The sequence below is a fragment of the Lissotriton vulgaris genome, chromosome 12, assembly GCF_964263255.1.
Source record: "Lissotriton vulgaris chromosome 12, aLisVul1.2, whole genome shotgun sequence".
Classification (NCBI taxonomy): Eukaryota; Metazoa; Chordata; class Amphibia; order Caudata; family Salamandridae; genus Lissotriton; species Lissotriton vulgaris.
Window position 1 is genome coordinate 130,945,873 of NC_141700.1, and position 19,103 is coordinate 130,964,975.

At 48.1% G+C, this 19,103-nt stretch overlaps 1 protein-coding gene across 1 annotated transcript in view; it reads right to left on the reverse strand.

Moving 5' to 3' along the window:
- NPR1 (natriuretic peptide receptor 1) overlaps nucleotides 1–19,103 on the reverse strand; it is a 790,721-nt gene that overhangs the window by 276,702 nt on the left and 494,916 nt on the right. Inside the window, exon 7 of the mRNA XM_086947572.1 lies at nucleotides 2,972–3,056. Coding sequence (XP_086803698.1) covers nucleotides 2,972–3,056 — 85 coding nt within the window. The remainder of the gene's footprint in view (nucleotides 1–2,971; nucleotides 3,057–19,103) is intronic.

A 19,103-nucleotide genomic window follows, 5' to 3' on the forward strand; every position in this document is an offset into this window, starting at 1 on the left:
CTTCATATCTTGAGCAATTCACTCTTCAGACCTGCACATCCAAGATGTGTTTCTCAGGGCGTATAATTGTCCATATTCTGATCACCAGTCAAAATTACCATATAGCTAAGATTATAGGCAATTCACTCACAATTAGTTGAACTCTGCAGCCAATCTGGTAGATCTGACAGCATGCAATCGTCACATACTAATGCAGAGTCAAAAGAATAACTGGCCAGAGTCTAGGCAGTAACTGCATATGAAAGTTTGCAATATTTCGTCAACTTGATAGTTTGATGCACCACTGATCAGTTTGGAGTAGGATTAATGCCTAATGTTTATAACTTGGTATGGGTTGGCATTAAATAGGCAATAAAAAATGCAGACAGAGGAACCTGCATCGTGTTGAGCATCGCAAGAATAAAAATGGGTCTTACAGAAGTGGTGGAAGCGGAGATCGTGTTACGAGGCAAAAAGATATCGTAAACAAGACAGACTGCAGTGCCCTATTTTATCCCTCACTGTGCCTTCAGCCACAGAACTGCATACGCAGCAAGAGATCCACACAGCTTTCACTCAATACTACGAAGGTCTTTACATGCCGGCAGTAGGGGTTGCCGACTCTGCGGTCTAGGCTTTCTCATTAGGTTTGGACCTGCCACAGGTCCCATCTTACTTGGCGCTGAAACTTTACTCAGCAATCACTCCCTTTGAGATCTATGAAACAATCCGGTCGCTGGTCTGGAAAAAACTCCAAGCCCTAGCGGGCTCCCCCAGGAGTTTTATAGAATGTATGCAACGCTGCTGGTCCCCCACCTTCAAATCCCGTATGAAGAAGCACTCTCTTGCTCCTGCCTCCCGCAGCTCTTTCAAGAAGCATTGATTGTCATCATTCCTAACCCATGGCTCGACCCGTCCCACTTCAGATCCTACAGACCCTTGGCGATGCCCAACACAGGCAATAAAATCCTGGCAGAAAGGCTGGCATCTGTGATTCTGCAGTTAGTCCAAAAAGACCAGAATGGGTTTGTCCCGGGCTGCACGTCACTGAATCTCTGCCGCCTCTTCCGGGTTCTGGAGCAGGCGATGCCCTCCTGGCCACGGTTCAGCTGCATGGCATTGGATCTGGAGAAAGCCTTCAGCTCCTTGGAGTGGGGCTATCTCTTCACTGTGCTATTCAAATTTGGCCTGTGTCCTCGCATGCTGGGGCTTATCAAGCGCCTATATGCCGCAACGCTGGCCCAAGTCAAGACAGGTATGTATAACTCCCAGCCTATATTCATAGACCGTTGCACCTGCCAGGGCTGCCCCCTCTTGCTCCTTCTTTTTGGTTTAGCTGTAGAGCCCCGAGTGCATAAACTGAAGACCCAGGAACGAGACTGGGGGAGCCCGCTGAGAGACTGCGTGCATGCTGTCTCGCTTTATGTCGATGACATGCTTCTTTATGTGCGGGATATAACTGAGTTCTTGCCTGCAATTGAGCGCCTGCTCACCTCCTTTGCTGCTGTCTCGGGTCTACGTGCCAACTGGGACAAGTCTTGCCTCTTCCCCTTGTCAGTCGGGACAGAGGATCCCGCCCTCTGGCTGGGGGAGGAATTAGTGCAGTGGCAACCGGACACGATCCGCTACCGTTGGTATCAGGATCTATCATGACACAGTTGCGCTAGAGGATGGAAACATGCGTCCGGTGGTGTCCTTCCTTCATGGGGAAATATAATTCTGTAAGACTTTGCCGCTGTCGGTGGCAGGACGCATTGCTCTGTCCAAGATCTGTCTGATCTAGTTGTTTGACAATAGGCCATTTCATTCATTAATTTCTCCTGCAGCCACATGGAGTTTCCCTGGTGGGCATACTTTATTTCCAGGACAGAGTTTTACACTGCAATTTGGTGAGCTGTGCCTAGGCATGGATTACATATTTTACATTTAGTCATACAGGGCGTGTCATCCAAATAATTGCTGAAGGACACGCAGTGAAATAAACTGAATCCACAGGTAGGGGCTTTCAGTTTTCACACTGAGGGTCAACGCTACATCCCAGTACTAATTAAGCTACAAGCACAGTGTTAAATGAAAAATCTTAGTTAAGGTAAGATTGTTCCACATCTGTGTGCTTTATTTACACTGTTCTCTTTTGATGGTGATGGAGTTCGGACACTTTAACCCGGGTTTATTACACTGTTATTCCATTAAATGTTTCTTGTGATATGTACATCAATGTAACAATATGTGATGAAATACTCAATATATTGCATGAAACAAACTATGCGTCAGAGTAACGTTTAAAATAAGTGTAACTGTGTAGATGTCTTACAATCAGAAAAACAACACACCCATGTCTCCTGAAGAAAGTTTCAGTTATAATTCATGAAGGTAGAGGGCATTTGTATAAGTAAACCGAACAATAGACAACCATTGCCTTCAATGTTAGGCGAATCAGGTCTCAGAATCCAGATTCTCGATTCTCTCAGGTCCATGTGTGAGTAACTTTTGTAATCCAGGTTTCTCTTTCGCATTGGTCCACACCTCTCACGTGAATGTTCTGAACCATGAACCACTGGAGTAAAAGTGCATATGGTCAAATTGCGAGCCGTTGAATGAGGATCGTCGAGTTCAAATTCCAACTAAAGGCCTGATTTAGATCTTTGCGGATGGGATACTCCGTCACAAACGTGACAGATATTCTTTCGCGTATTACAAGTGCATTATATCCTATGGCACTTGTAATACGGGGGACGGGATATCCGTCATTTTTGTGACAGAGTATTACAACCACCAAGATCTGGAACAGGCACTACGTTTCCTGATTTCACTGCATTGGGAAAACTTGGGCAAATTGTTTTAGCACCAGGGGTCTCCATTTACCAGCAAACTGAGATTCAGTGCAGCATTTTAGGCAAAAAGAAGCACTCAAAATATGTTTAAAAACTAGCACTGTATGAAAAAATTAACATGGATCACTTAGCAGAGATATGTGTGGAGGGGTAATTACCTGTATACAAAGATAGAGGAGATGATGATTCCCAGAAGGAAGAGGCTGACCACGATTGACATGATCTCCAAAACAGTAAGGCTGACTGCAAAAAACAAGGCAGGAGAAAAGTGAGCAGCAGGCAACATTAACACAGTCCCTTTCCATTGGCAAGTAGTCTGTAACGAACAAGTTATTTACCTTCTATAATGCCCTATCTGGTAGAGACTCTATCTAGCGCCAGATTCCTTACCTTAGAATTATCGCCAGACGTCAGACTAGATTTGGAAATTTTTCTTGAGCAGTACTGCTGTGCACCGGTAGGTGGCATTGTTTTGCTCCTCATGGCGTTGCCTGCGCAGGAAAGTGAAGTGTGCAGTGCCTATATAGGCGCCACCCGAGCGCGCTAGCGTCAGTTACTTTGCGCGACTTTCCACACCAGAAGCGTGGAGTCACAAAGAACACTGACCACTAGTGTGGAATACTAGGGCCCTGAAAGGGGAAGCCCTGTCCCTAGAAATCCATTCACAGAGTGGGGAGGATGGGCGGGTTAGTAAGGATTCCGTGGCTAGATAAAGTTTCAACCAGATAAGGCGTTACCAAAGGTAAGTAATTTGTTCATCTGTTAGAAACTTCTTCCCGCAAATTCCTTACCTTAGAATAGATATCCAAGCAGTGCTTCCCCAGAGGTGGGTTTGCGGACCAATTTCACACAACAAAGTCCTGCAGGACTGAACGGGCAAAGTTCCCATTCCTACGGACCTGACTGTCAAGACTGCAGTGCTTGGTAAACGTTTGCAAGGAAGCCCATATTGCCACTTGGCAGATGTCCAGGACTGGAACTCTGCATACTAAAGCTGTGGTTGCTGCTTTATCTCTGGTGGAATGAGCACACAATACCCTCAGGGGGTTGCCTTTTACCCAATGCATAGCTGATCTTTATCTCCTTCGCTGCGGCGGCTATTCCGCCGCAGCGCTAAGGGGGCGGGGGGGGGGCGCGCGGCGCTCACATGCTGGTGACGGAACCGCTCCGTCACCAGCCTCGGGTGAGCTGTGCTGATGACGGAGCGGTTCCGTCATGGCCCCGCCTGCTCAATAGAACGCGCCGCGCAGGCGCAAAATCAGCGCCGCGCAGGCGTGTCGGGCTGGCCATGACGGAACCGCTCCGTCATCAGCACAGCGCCACCGCGGCTGATGCCGGAGTGGTTCAGTCATCAGCATCGATGTGGTTATACAGGCATGATCAATCGAGAGATGGTCCGCTTCTGCACAGCCTGCCCTTTTTTCACTTCTACGAAGCCCACGAAGAGTTGGTCGTCAACCTGGGTGTCCCATGTGTGCTCAAGGTAGAATGGCAACACTCTTTTTGGGATCCAGACTGCAAAGTTGCTCCTCTTCCTTGTAGCGATGAGGCGGAGCGTAAAAAGTAGGCATGGTGATAAAATGGCCAACTTGAAATGAATTCACCACTTTCGGAAGGAAGGAAGTCATTGTATGAAGCACCAGTTTGCCTGGGTTCAGTAAAGGAAGCTTGGATGACAAGGCCTGAAGCTCACTGACCCTCCGAGCAGATGTTATTGCCACCAGGAAGGCCGCCTTGATTTTAAGGACCATGAGAGGACAGTTGTGCAAGGGCTCAAATTAAGGGCCCATCAGAAATATCAGGACAAATTAAGGTCCCACTGAGGCATAATGAAGGGAGAAGGAGGAAACATATGTTACAAACCTTTCCAGAACATATACAATAGGGGATTGGAAGAGGGAAAGTTGGTCAGGCAACCGCAGAAAAGCAGATATAGCTGAAAGGTATCCCCCTAACAGTGTCAATACACAAGGAAGTGGTCTGGTACGGAAACTGTTAGTGTGCCGTAACTGAACTAGAGCCACAAAACCATTAGTAACACTGAAAGTGATAACCCTGGTCTGGTAAATAAATTCCCACCAGCTCACCCATTTGGTGGAGTGTCGTCATGTGGGAGATGTCATCAATCCGAATCTCAGACAATGCACCTAGTAATGGTGCGGAGATGGATTATCATGATGTAAAACCAAACCACTTTGTTTGACCTCCACTCCCCCTCGGACGCTAGTGTAGAGGTACCGACGGACAGAGCGGGGCCTCCTTCTTCCCGAGTGGGTGCCGGGTGAGGTGAGGCATACTCCCACATAATGCTGGGAGATACTACAGATTCTGGATTCCCTCCAGTATACATCTGGGCTCAGAGGAACTGGTAGGATCTATCCAGTGTACATAGCGTGCATAGTTACTAAATTTATGTTTTGATTTGCAGTCGCAGTTTCCCAATGGTCCTGAAGAAAGCTTAGACCAATAGTCAGTTTAGCTGAAACATGTCGACCTCCACTCACTTTGCCTACATATAGTTATTATTTCAAACTATTTTGGCATTTTTAATATTGACCTTAGCACCATACTGATTAAACTTTAATTTTGGTCCTTAGAGTCAATTTTATCCTCACCTTTTTTCACTTTAATTTTTCACCTGCACTGCACCCCATTAGCATCACCAGTGAAGCCCAGTGGTTTGGTTTTACATCATGATAATCCATCTCCGCACCATTACTAGGTGCATTGTCTGAGATTCGGATTGATGACATCTCCCACATGACGACACTCCACCAAATGGGTGGGCTGATGGGAATTTATTTACCAGACCAGGGTTATCACTTTCAGTGTTACTAATGGTTTTGTGGCTCTAGTTCAGTTACGGCACACTAACAGTTTCCGTACCAGACCACTTCCTTGTGTATTGACAGTTATGAGAAGGGCGTAAGTGGTCTTGGTCGTTAAATATGCCCTATTGACCCTCCTCACATATATTTTTTGTATCCCCCTAACAGTGCCCAGAGCAGAGCCCTGCTGGATAAGGGAAAAACAAACAATAGAACCTGAGAAAGGGGAGCAGAAAGAGGGTCAACTTGTTTCTCTGCACAGTATGCCACAATCTTGCCCCTATGGAAGGCATATACCGTTTTGGTGGAGGGACGCCTGGCTGCCAGAATAACATTGCAGACTTTGGGCGGAAGGTCAAAAGCTGTCAACTTTGCCGCTCAATCTCCATGCAAGAACGTGTTGACCGTTTCAGGCAAAGAACCCTCCCCTGCTGCTGTGACAGAAGATCCTTCCGAAGGCGCAGCCTGATTGGAGGACCAATGGCCATGCTCAACAGCTCAGAATACCGGACTCCGGGCTGGACTGGGAACCCAAACCAGCCGTGGCAATATTCTCAGGCCAGCCCCTGAAGAAAAACTGCCTGGCACCAAGGCTGGAAATTCTTGCGTGCTGCTTTTGTTACTGGGGCTGATATTACAACACCACTGCAAAAGAGGCCCCCAATAACAAAACCGAGCCCACCACTACAAAACCTCCTTCCAGCCTCCCTGGGAAACGGCCGGAATGGCCTTGTCCAGACTCTCCGTGCCCAGTCTGGAGCCACAACGATGGCTTATGCCTAGTCGTACCTGATCTTCTTGAGAAGGATGGGCAGAAAGGCGTACAGGATGCATGAGCTCCACTCAAGACGAGAAGCGTTTCCAAGCGAGAGCCACCTTGGAAACTCCAGCTTGTAGAACTGCTGACATTGTGCATTTTCGTCAGTGGCGAACAGATCTAACCAAGGCTCTCCCCACTGCTGAAAGAGACATTGCACTACCTCCAGTTGGAGATGCCATTTGTGATCAGCTAGGTATCTGTGGCTAAGTTTGTGCTACCTGGCGTTCACATCGCATGCTAGATATTGAACCACCACGGATGTGCCCTGCTGTTCCAGCTATGGCCTCTTGACAAAGGGTTCAATACACCACCCATCCCTGTTTGTTACACTACCACGTGTCGGTGGTGTTGTCTATGAACACCTGTACCAGGCTCCCATTGATGGAGGGTAGAAAGGCATTTCAATCCCAGCCTTATCGCTCGGAGCCCCAACAGATTGATGTGAAGTCCGGATTCCACTGGAAACCAGTGGCCTCTGATCTCTACCTCTCCCAGTTGGCCCTCCATCCTAGGAGTGACACGTCTGTCACTACGGTCAGATCTAGTTGGGGAACAGAGAGGGGATTCCGCTGACCCAATTGTGGCTCATTAACCACTACTGCAGATCTTTTGCAGTTCCTGCCGAGATCTTGACCATGTCGATTAGATTCCCCTGATGCTGCACCCACTGGAACTTCAGTTCCCGCTGCAGAGCCATATGCAGGCTCTGCAGCGGGCTCTGCAGGCGTCACAAGCAGGATGCAGGAGGCCATGAGACCCAGCAGCCTCAGAATCAGTCTCACCGAAATCCAGGATAGAGGCTTAAACATCAGTATCATAGCTGAACTTTCCTGGACTCGCCCTTCAGGAGGATAGGCCCGAAACTGCACTGTGTACAGAAGAGCTCCGATGGAAAGGAGAGTCTGAGAGGGAGTCAGGTGTGACATTGGCACGATGATAGTGAACCCCAGCAAAGACAGGAGCTCCACCGTAGTCTTGAGGTGGGAGGAGACAGCCTGGGGCAAGCCAGCCTTCAATAACCAATTGTCAAGATAGGGAAAGACTGACACTCCTGATATTCGCAGATGAGCTGCAACCATCACCATCACCTTGGTGAACACCCGAAGGGCGCTGGTAAGGCCAAATGGGCACACAGTACACTGAAAGTGCTCGTGACCCCCTGTGAATTGAAAATAACATCTGGCGGCAGATAGGAACGGATGTGGAAATATGTAACCTGCAAGTCCAACGCTACCATCCAGTCTCTCGGGTCCAGGGCAGACAGGACCTGAGCGAAAGGGGGCATTCTGAACTTCTTCTCAAGAAAGAAATTAAGAGAGTGCAGGCTGAGGATAGGGCGAAGACCTCCATCCTTCTTGGGGACCAGAAAGTAGTGGGAATATCAACCACAGCCTACTTCTGGCGCAGGCACTCTCTCTATGGCTCCCTTAGCCAAGAGAGTTGTTACTTCATGGTGAAGGGATAGGTGATCAACTGTCATCCTGCCGTAAGTAGGTGGCATGAGTGGTAGTCTCACAAGGAAGGCAGTAGCCCCTTCGGATGATCTGCAAAACCCACCAGTCTAATGTTATAGATCACCAGTGAGGCAAGTGACGGCAGATCCTACCCCCCACTGGGTGCCCATGATGGTAAGAGGGCAGACTAGAAGGGTTTGGAAGCTGGGGATGCTGGGGAAGAGTTGGACTGGCCTGATCTCTGGCTACCCGACTCATGGTGTCTGTAGGAACTGCATCCTTGGCCACAAAGAGGCTGGGAAGCTTGTGAGTCATGGTGGGTGGGCAGGTCTAGAAGTGGCTGAAAGTCCCTTCCTTGACCACAAAAGAAGAGAAAAGCCAATTAGGGTTGATGAGGGGCCATTCCATTGGCAACCGTTTGGGAGACCACAGCCTGGGCCTCCTCCAGTACCGTTGGCAGCACTTGTGCAACCATATACCACAGGGCGTGGGAATAGTGTCTGAAAGAGCGTGCAGTGTTCACAGACTACAATGCCAGGCTCATGAAAGAAAATATTTTCTTGCCTAAATTGTCCAGCCAATTTGTTCCGGATTTGGTGGTGCGGTTGGGAATGCGCCAGGATTTACATGAAAAGTGGAGACTTGGACCACCAAGTTCTCAGGGGTAGGGTGTTATGTGAGGAATTTGGGGTCCCCTGGAGCAGAGAGGTGGTGGTGGGCTATTATCCTGTTAACAGGAGCCCCTGTGTTGGGCTTGGACTTGGTCGCAAGCAGCACATCAGTAAGTGCCTTGGAAAATGGGAGAAGGGGTTCTCAGGGGGACACTCCTGGCTGAAGCACTTCCGTGAAGATATTAGTCGTGACAGCCACAGAGGGCAAGCTAAGGTCCATGACCTTAGCCACCCTCCTCTCCACATTTGCAATTGAACCTCCATCATCCGCAGCCACATTAGGGGGGAAAAACATGCCAGCATATGTAGAAGTATCCAGCCTGCTGGCATCCATCAAATCCTCACACCAGTCCATGTTAGTCTCAGATGGCTGGTACTCTTCAGGGTCCAGTCCCCTCCTTCCATTCCTCCCGAGTCCTAGCCTATAAGGGTAGGGCTCAGGATACGGCCTAGAAGGCATGGCTCCAGTCTGTGCTGGAGTCGGCATTGGTCAACGCCCCTCCGGCTCCGTGCAAGAGTTAGGGATATAAATAGGAAAGGCCCTGCCTGGAGCATCTGACTCGGGACCAACGCTGTGAGGAGGTCAACATTGCACAAATGGCACCTATCCAGATCCATCTGTGGATCCTTGGGGTCCGACTGGCACCTGACCAGAGCTGCAGGTGTGAATCCAGTAGGGGCCCCTCCCAAAGCCACGGGGCCAGAAGGCACGCCAGAGGGACCGGGCCACCCAAGTATGAGGTGCATAGCCTCATAAAATTCTTCAAATTGGGCAGGGGTTACTTCTGCTCCTGGAAACTAAGGTAGGTGCTGAGTCGGCCCAGATGCTGGCTTAACCACGGAGCCAGGCCTTGAGTGATGCTCCCTTATCTCGTCGGCCAACAGACAAGGTGAAGTTGAAGCACGTTTCAACATCTTCTTGTGGCGTGACTTACCCAAATGACCCAACGACTTTGAGTGAGATGAGGATCTCGTACTCCTTAAAAAAAATGCTCCTGGGACATTCCTGTGAACCAGGATCTGGATCATCATGGTGTCGCACGTCGAGCCACCAGGAGCTTGAGGGATCGCCCCCCCAAGGCCTTCAGGTGTATGGGGCAGCAATTGGGGCAGACCTTCGGGTCGTGGTTGTGCTCAAGGCACCAGAGCCACACAGGATGCGGGTCCATCATCAACATCGACCAGTGACAGGCACAGCAGGGTTTGAAGTCTGCCTTCTTGATGTCATCCCTGCCACATCAGAAGGAAAAAACCTTAAAACACTTTGACAAAATGTTGAAAAAAGTTAGTAAAAATTGACTATGCTGTAGCTCTTTACGGATCTTCACGGACTGGCAAGGAAAGAAAGATCTAACATCAGCGTGCATAGGCACCACCCACTGCACTTCCAGTGCGGACGACGCTGATGATGCCACAGGAAGCTGAACAACGCTACATACTGGTGCTCAAGGGTACTACTCAAATTGTTTTTTTACAGATGTTATAGATCCAGTAGTAGTAGTCACTCTCCATCGCTTCCCGAGGAACTCTTGAAAAATGTAGGGTCAGATGTACTAAGATAGGATTTTCCAAAAGTGGTTGTAATTTGAGCACCGACTTTTTGCGAATCCTGTGGTATTTTGCAAACCAAATTATGTGATAATAGGTAATTTCACAAAATACAAAGTCCCAGTCAGTCGCAATCGACCAACTACATGAATATTAATTAGATGAGTCGCAAATTGAAACCCACTATGATTCACGGCCGTCACAGGGATGCCGGCCTACTAAGATCAGCAGACCACCATGTCAGTTATTGCTTTTAAATGAAGCACTCCTTTTTTTAAAAGTAGCCCGTTTCCGTATACGAAAACGGGATATGTGTAAATAAAAAAAAAATTCAAAAAAATCTTCAAGAGTATGCAGTAGTTCCACGGACCACTACCTTCTCCAAAAACATGTTTTTGGATCATTCACAAGGGAGAGGGGTCTCTAGATGACCCCTTCCTGTTTGCAAACAGATTACCACGGCTTTTCAGTAGCCAGTAAAATGTTTATATTTTGTGACCGGATTTAGGTCACAAAATCAGTAATATGTTCCATAAGGAATTGCTATTTAGAAAGGACACCCTTAACAGACGCCTTCCGAATAGAAATTTCCAACTGTATCCTAAACCCATTTAGAGATTATGATAACATGTTACTGAATCGCTAAAAGGGATTAGTGCTTTTGAAAAAAACATTTTTTGACACAAATCTTTCAAATTACCATATTGTAGGGTTTTCGAACCAGGAGATGCATTAGTACATCTGGATGTGAATTTGACTGCGTACAGAATATGCCTGATGGTCACTCACTCGTCCTACCAGGGGATTATATCACTTTTCATTTTTGTAATATGTTAATCAATTGAGGTCTCTCTGCACTAAACAACAAATGCTTATTCATACCCAACTGCAAGATATTAATTTGGTTCAAACACAGACCCCTTGAATATATGCATTAGTCCACCGAGCCATCTACTGTGGCTACCAGTAAGCTGTGGTCTGCTCCCCATGGATGAATTCTATAGAAGACTTCGCAATGAGTCTCGGCATTCAACTAATTTACACTGCATGTACTCCATATCTTACACTTCTTCTCATCATTACACGCCTCAACATCGTCTCCTAAAAAAAGATAAGAGCACTAATCTGATCACATATGCACAACGCCAAAATATTTCATACATAGGCCACATCGCAAAGCAAATCTCTTCAAATATTCACTCCCCCATGGTGCAGTATGGTAACGATCCGCAAATGGATTTCGTAGCCTCCTCAGCGATATGAAGCACATTATAAATGCAATACATTACTTTGCAATTTTTATGTTTGGTTATGTTTCTGGGTATTAGAACTGCAGATATTTCAGCAAATGCTTGTTCTTTTGGCACTTTGTGCACTTTGGTCTGCTTAAGATATCCATCCATCACGCGTTCGGATCCTTTCCCTAATCACAGTTGATGTGGACGTAGGGTGACCAGACGTCCCGGATTTCCATGGAAAGTTGTGGTTTTAGGAGGAATGTCCCAGAGTCCTGTCTTTAAGAAAATGTCTTAATACATGTCCCAGTTTTTGGGACTAAGGTCAAGTCAACCTGGAAAGCAGAATTGAAACATATCCTTTACTTTTCCATGGGTACCTCCAAAGTCTTAAACATTTAAGGGCATTATCTGCTTCTTTCAGGCACCAGGAGGAGGTCGGCTGCATGCTTCCAGCAGAGGGAGACACATGAGGAGCCGTGAACAAGTTCCAGGAGATCGAAATGGGTTGGGTGTTTGCCCTGCCAACTCCTCTTTTGTAATACATGGAGTTCAATCCCTGCTCGAGAGATTGACAAGTCGTTTGTTACAATGAGTCACAAAGCTGGGAGATAATACAGTGGCATTGCACCACCAAGCAAAAAGAGCGCCTTGTTACCCAACATCTTGAGACCTGCTGGATCTGTGTACACACACGCACATACACACACACACACACACACACACACAACACACACACTTACAAGGCTATGCAAAAATTGGGACAGCCATACATAGAACTAAGACTAAAGGCTTTAGTCCTTACTTTTTTTCTGGCCTTTCCCGTTTTTTGCTTTTCAAAATCTGGTTCCCCTATGTGGGCGGATGGTTTGGATAGCAGTAGTTTCTTTATGAAAGTACTCCTTTAAGTGAGTGGCAGTCTTGTGACCATCCTACCTAACTCATGTGCATGGGTAGTGCTAATAGGATGTTGGAGTGGCAGTCTGATGTGAGGTTTATGTTTTTATTTATTTATTTATTTAGGTTTCTTGTAGAGCGCTAACAATCATCCCAAGGGGATATCACGGCGCTGAGATTGCTGAAGTGCGGGTGCAGTGGGCATCGTAGAGTGGTTTAATCGGAGTGGGGAAAAAGGAAGGTTTTTAGTTGCTTCCTAAATGCTAGGTGGCATTCTGTGCGTCGGAGGGCCACAGGCAGTTCGTTCCACTTCCTTGCAGCGACGTGGGAGAAGGCTCGTTCACCCATCCTGGCTCTCTTAACCCGGGGGATGCTAGCTTGAGCCGAGATTTGTGAGTGGAGGTTTCTGGTGGGAGTGTAGAAATGAATCCTGTTTCTCAGTATGAGAGGGCCTGTCTTGTGCAGCGCTCTACGAGTGATACATAACATTTTAAAAGTTGCTCTTTGCTTCATTGGCAGCCAGTGTAGATCACGCAAACAGTTTGCGGTCGAGTCATATTTTCTTTTCATGCAAATGGCCTTGGCTGCTGCGTTCTGCACCAATTGGAGTTTGGTAAATAGGTACTCTGCCATGCCTACGAGCAAGGAGTTTCCATAGTCCAGCCTACTCATCAAGAGAGACTGAACTAGGATCCTTCTGCACTCTATTGGAATCCATGGAAAGACTCTTTTAAGCATTTTCAGGGTTGCAAAGCCTTTGCCGCATATAGTGGCTACATGAGTTTTCATGGAGAGGGAGGTGTCTATAGTTATTCCAAGGTTCCTAGCTGGGGCAGGAGGGATACCCAGGGCTTCAGGGCTTCAGGCCACCAGGTGTCATTCCATAGTGGAGTGTGGCCTCCCAACAGTAGTATCTCTGATTTGTCTGCATTTAGCTTAAGGCAGTGCTTGTGCATCCAATCAGCCAAATCAGAGAGACAGTTTAGAAGCCTGTCCTTGGGGTTATCCTTCTCGTCCAAAATTACAGTGAGTTGGGTGTCATCAGCGTAGGAACAGATTTCAACCCCCCATTTTCTGCCAATTCCAGCAAGGGAAGACACGAAAACGTTGAACAGGGTGGGGCTTAGCGAGGCCCCCTGCGGGACCCCGTATTTGATAATCCGGCGAGGGGATGAGAACTTGCCCAAGTGCACCGATTGTGATCTTTCCGATAGGAAAGACCGCAGCCATCCCAATGCTCTGTCCCTAATGCCCCTGGATGCTAAGGTTTCCAGGAGCAGATTGTGTGGGTCAGTGTCGAATGCCGCCGAGAGGTCCAACAGGATTAGGGCAACTGTTTTCCCCTGGTCCACATGCATTCTGATGTTGTCAACCACGGCCAGGAGAGTTGTTTCTGTGCTGTTGTTGGCCCTAAAACCTGTTTGAGTGATGTCTAGGAGGTTATTCGTTTCGAGAAAACTGACCAGTTGCCTGTTGACCAGTTTCTCTAGGACTTTCGACAAATAGGGGAGTTGGGAAATGGGTCTATAGTTGGCTGGGTTGTTGATATCAAGACCTGCTTTTTTAGAAGAGGGATGACTGTGGCGTTCTTCCAGCTGGATGGAAATTCTCCCGCGTCTAGTGAATGATTCAGCACTAGGGTTACTGCAGGGCAAATTAAAGGAATGAGTTGCCGGAAAATATGGTGGGGGCAAGGGTCCAAGGGGGAGCCGGATTTAATTTCGAGCATTGCTTTGCCCACTTCCTCTTCAGAGAATGGGCCGAAGCTAGTACAGTGAGCATGGGGGGGGTGTGGCTCGTAGTCCACCGGGGAGCCCGTCTCGGGATTGGGGAAGGAAGAATAGATCTTGTCTATCTTTTCACAAAAGAAGTTGTTCATATTGTCGCAACTGATTTGCGAGGGAATCAGATGAGATGATAAACTGGGCGGGCTACAAAGCTCATTAACTATTTTAAAGAGCTCTTTAGAGGAGTCTTTATTCACTAGAATTCTATTAGAAAAGTAGTCCTTTTTCGCCTTCCTAATGGCTTTGGTATATTGTGACAGTTCTTTTTTGTAAATTGACCTAGTCTCTTGGGATCTTGTTAACCTCCATTTGTGTTCGAGCATGGTGCATTTCCTTTTTAGTGATTTCAGTTCCTGGCCGTACCACTTTTCTGACATGGTACGCCTGGGTTTGGGATTTCGACACTTTCGAGTGCAGTGCTCAAGGGCCGTTGCGATGTGGTCCTGAAGTCTATCTGTTGCTTCATCAACACTTGTTTCTCCGGTAGGGGGATGTACAAAGTGTTTCTTGAAAGTTTCAACATTGAAGTTTGCATAACTTCTTTTGTGGGTTTCTGTCTGATAGGAGGGACTAGCGTTTTTGACCGGTAGGTGAATATCAAATTCAACCATAGAGTGGTCAGTCCACGGTAATGGTCTTATCCCTGCGATGGAGATAGGGTTAATATTGGAGAAAATCAGGTCGAGGGTATGTCCGGCCCGGTGGGTTGGTTGCTTAATTCTCTGAGACAGCTGCAGTATCTCCATGTTTTCAGTTAGTTGTTTAGTGAGGGGGTTATTACTATCCTCATAGTGGATATTAAAATCCCCTAGGAGTAATATATTTTTGTTCTGAAGGCAGATTGGCATAACTTGTGCCAGGAGATGAGTGTTGAATTCTGAGGTGCAGCCCGGGGGGTTGTAGATGACGGCTCCACCAAATAGGATGGTGGTGTTAGTGGATAAGGAAAATGCCATAACTTCGTGGGTACTGACCTGAGTGATCACTTCTTGTCTACAAGTAAATGAGTCTTTAAACAACAGTGCTACCCCTCCTCCCTTCTTTTTCTTCCTATTCAGGTTGAGAATTTTGTAGTTGTCTGGGAGGGCCGTGGCAATATCCGGGGTATTGTGGGTATATAACCAAGTCTCCGTGATAAAGGCTAGGTCTGGTTGATCATTTTCTAGAATGTCCCATACCTCGATTGCATGTTTGGGGAGGGACCTTACGTTAAGATAGATACATTTTAGAGTTACTTTGGGGGAAGCGAGATTGGTGGGGCAGTGCCAGGGGTTGCTCAGCCAGTGGCAGTTCCTACAGCTAACTGGTCCCAAGGTGCTTAAGGGTTCCAGTTGTGCACATGATGCTTGGTTCTGACAGTAAGCGGTGTTGAGTTTCCTTAGCTCGATCCCTGAGTAGGTGATGGGGCGTTTGCTCAGAGGCCGTGGATGGCTGGAGGGTGGGACAGGGATTATGGCCCCGGGTCCCGGCCTGTCGCGGACGGGCGCAGACGGGCTTGCCTTAGGCGCGCCCGCTGCGCCCCTCCGCTGTGCTTCCGGCGTGGTGGCTCCATTTTGTACTGGCGAGGGGCGGGAGGGTGGGAGGGGCTGAGCACTCGCCTGCTCGCCCTACTCCTGCCCTCACCCAAGATGGCGGGGACCCCGGCAGCGCTTACTCGGCTGCACTGGGGAAGATCAGGGGCTTATCATGGTGACAGGCAGTAAGTGGCAACGCTAATTTGGGCACTCGGATTTGTCTAACTATTAATCAGCAAACAAATAAAAAACGATTTAGCCAATGTTAAAAGCGCTAGTGCAATGTGCAAAATAACTAGAATAAAAGTCCCGGCTTTCCGCCTCAGGACGATTTTAACTCACACTCCACGTTCAATAGCAATCACTGAGGGAATGTGCGCTGGGTCTTTTGTACTGGCGAGGGGCGGGAGGGTGGGAGGGGCTGAGCACTCGCCTGCTCGCCCTGCTCCTGCCCTCACCCAAGATGGCGGGGACCCCGGCAGCGCTTACTCGGCTGCACTGGGGAAGATCAGGGGCACATCATGGTGACAAGCAGTAAGTGGCAACGCTAATTTGGGCACTCGGATTTGTCTAACTATTAATCAGCAAACAAATTTTAAAACAGATAAAAAACGATTTAGCCAATGTTAAAAGCGCTAGTGCAATGTGCAAAATAGCTAGAATAAAAGTCCCGGCTTTCCGCCTCAGGACGATTTTAACTCACACTCCACGTTCAATAGCAATCACTGAGGGAATGTGCGCTGGGTCTTTTGTACTGGCGAGGGGCGGGATGGTGGGAGGGGCTGAGCACTCGCCTGCTCCTGCCCTCACCCAAGATGGCGGGGACCCGGCAGCGCTTACTCGGCTGCACTGGGGAAGATCAGGGGCACATCATGGTGACAGGCAGTAAGTGGCAACGCTAATTTGGGCACTCGGATTTGTCTAACTATTAATCAGCAAACAAATTTTAAAACAGGTAAAAAACAATTTAGCCAATGTTAAAAGCGCTAGTGCAATGTGCAAAATAGCTAGAATAAAAGTCCCGGCTTTCCGCCTCAGGACGATTTTAACTCACACTCCACGTTCAATAGCAATCCTTGTAATCCTTCGACTACCCATATCCTCCACTGTTTGTTGCCATATCTTCCACTGTTTGCCTGACAAGAGTTTGCATCCGATCAACCTTTGGCTGAGGATTTTTTTTTGTCTTATCACTATGCATGGTACAGCAAGTTAGAATTGTGCAGTGCTTTTACATACTGCTCTAATATAGGAGGGACGGATCTGTGTTTATGGGTTATGGTCAATTATGCAGACTGGTTTTAGAGGTCGTTGCATTGGTAGCTTTTCTAGGTTTATGCTAGAGGGTCTTAGTGTCTGGCGTTACCCGGGTGTGGCTTTGTCTTTATTGCTTGTTCCTGGATCCCCCGTTCTCAACCTCCAGGCCTTATTTCCCATAATGACCCTGCAACAAAGCTGTGAACCAACTACGTGCCGCAGCAGGAGCAAAGCTTTGTCACATGGGGTAGCAAATCCAAATTGGCAAGGTAATCTGGGCGATGTCTAGAGTAGATGATAATCCTAAAAGGTTGATAGGGTTGGAAAACGTCAGATAAATGTGAAGCTCCAAGGCACGACTGAGTCTTCCTCATGCATGCTGCCATTCACCCTTTGTGCCTTCCAGGGACCAACGAAACACCCAGCGGGGGCTCCTCCATAGTGGTAGAGGAGGGTCACCCACTGCTAAAAGCCAAGTCAGCAGATGAGGAATACAAGTAAAATAAAACAATTTATTATCGTTTTATTTATCCCTGGCTAAGCCGAGTCTGCTGAGTGGCCCGAATCGAGGGCGCGCATTGTCATCCTCTAGGGGCAGCAGCAGCGAGGAGTGATGGGCACTGTAAGTGTGCATGTCGGTTTGGCTGACCATGTTAGGATGACCAAACCAACATGCACACTTATATTTCTCCAACCCAGCTATGTTGCACAGCCAGGAGAAGAGACTCAGGCTCCCTGTGCCTGAGCGGAGCATCAGACCAGCCTGATCAGACCAATCCCATAACTTCTATCATGCTGGGTAATAGCATGAGAGCAGCGTCGGGAGTGGGTGGGGAGTCTGGGAGCTGGACTGCGCTTGTGGAAGAAGCTGGACCCCGGCAGCGCCAGGTGAGTTTAAAAAATATATATATATTAATACCCCCACTGCCCTACCACTTTCTATTGGAAGCAGCCACAACTGGACACTGTTCAGGAAATCTTTCAGTCTGAGCTAAAGGCAAGTGAAGTCCACCTCTAGCTCAGAAGACGCAATTTACAATTGAAATTGTTCTCCCCCTTTAAGGGCATCAGAGGGGGAGTGGCGTGTCCAAGAGGGGGCCCCCTATCGCTTCATTTCACAACTTGTTCTGATGTTTTGATCTGCCAATTACATGGAAAAAGGCGCCAAGTCAGCAGGGAGTTCTTCCTCCAGATGGAAGGTCAATGTGTGCTGGCCGGAGCATGTTAGCACTGGCCTCAGGCCAGGGGCCGACGGCAGATCCATCTCCGGGGGTCAGAGCTGGCAGCCTCCCCAGGCAGGAATGTACCAAGGCGAACAAAGAAGCGGGGGGAGCCCTCGACATCAGCCACTGCCGAGCGCCTGGCTGCAGCTCTCGTGACTGGAGGTCCCAGGAGGCCGCCCGCGTCCACTGCCGGCTTCCAGTGCATGTTCCCAGCGTACAATAGGAATGATAACCCCTGAGGCCCAGGCCGCAGACCAGTTACACGGGAGCCTCGTGGCTGATCATGTGTCCTTCCGCCTCGAGGGCTTCCGGGTCACATTCCATCCAGGCCTGGAACGATCCAAATCTGTTTCCATCTCCTGAATAGCCGTCCTCATTCGGGCTGAGTGAAATTAGTCTCTGCCTGGCTTCCTTTGGGAAATTCGCACATTCTTGGGATTAACAGGTTGGGGGTGGTAGAGGCTACTGGTGGAAACGGAACTGTTCAGGGCTAATAAAACTTTTCCAAGAACTTTGGACCATCAGTTCTGCGGGAGAGATGGTACAAGAACACCGCCCAGAAGCAGGGGATTCTAGACCCTAGACCTGATGTGTTAATCAGGCAACAAAGAGAGGTTGAAGCAAAGGATATTGAAGAAACTATAGCCCACATACCTATGTAATGTACATTCCTGTGTTTTACCATCAGTCACAATTATTTTCGATTTTTGGAACATCTTACAATAAACCCAGCATGAGCACAAACACGGCAACTGATTCGGCCCAAGGATACCTGTAGGAGATAAATTGGTATCCTCGGGCAGCAGCATTCACATAAGTGATGTGTCCTGGTACATTCGCAGTAGACACACCATGCATGATGTAAGACTAGAAATCAGCTACAGAGGGAACAAACAGTTGGATACAGGACCATGTGACACGAGCTGCGGAGGCGACCTGTGTTTTTTTTTTTGTTTTGTTTTTTGAAGGTTTTATATAGCGCAAACAAGACCCTTGCGGGTATCAGAGCGCTTTACAGGGTAAATATAGGAAACAAACAGGTTTATAGTAAATAAC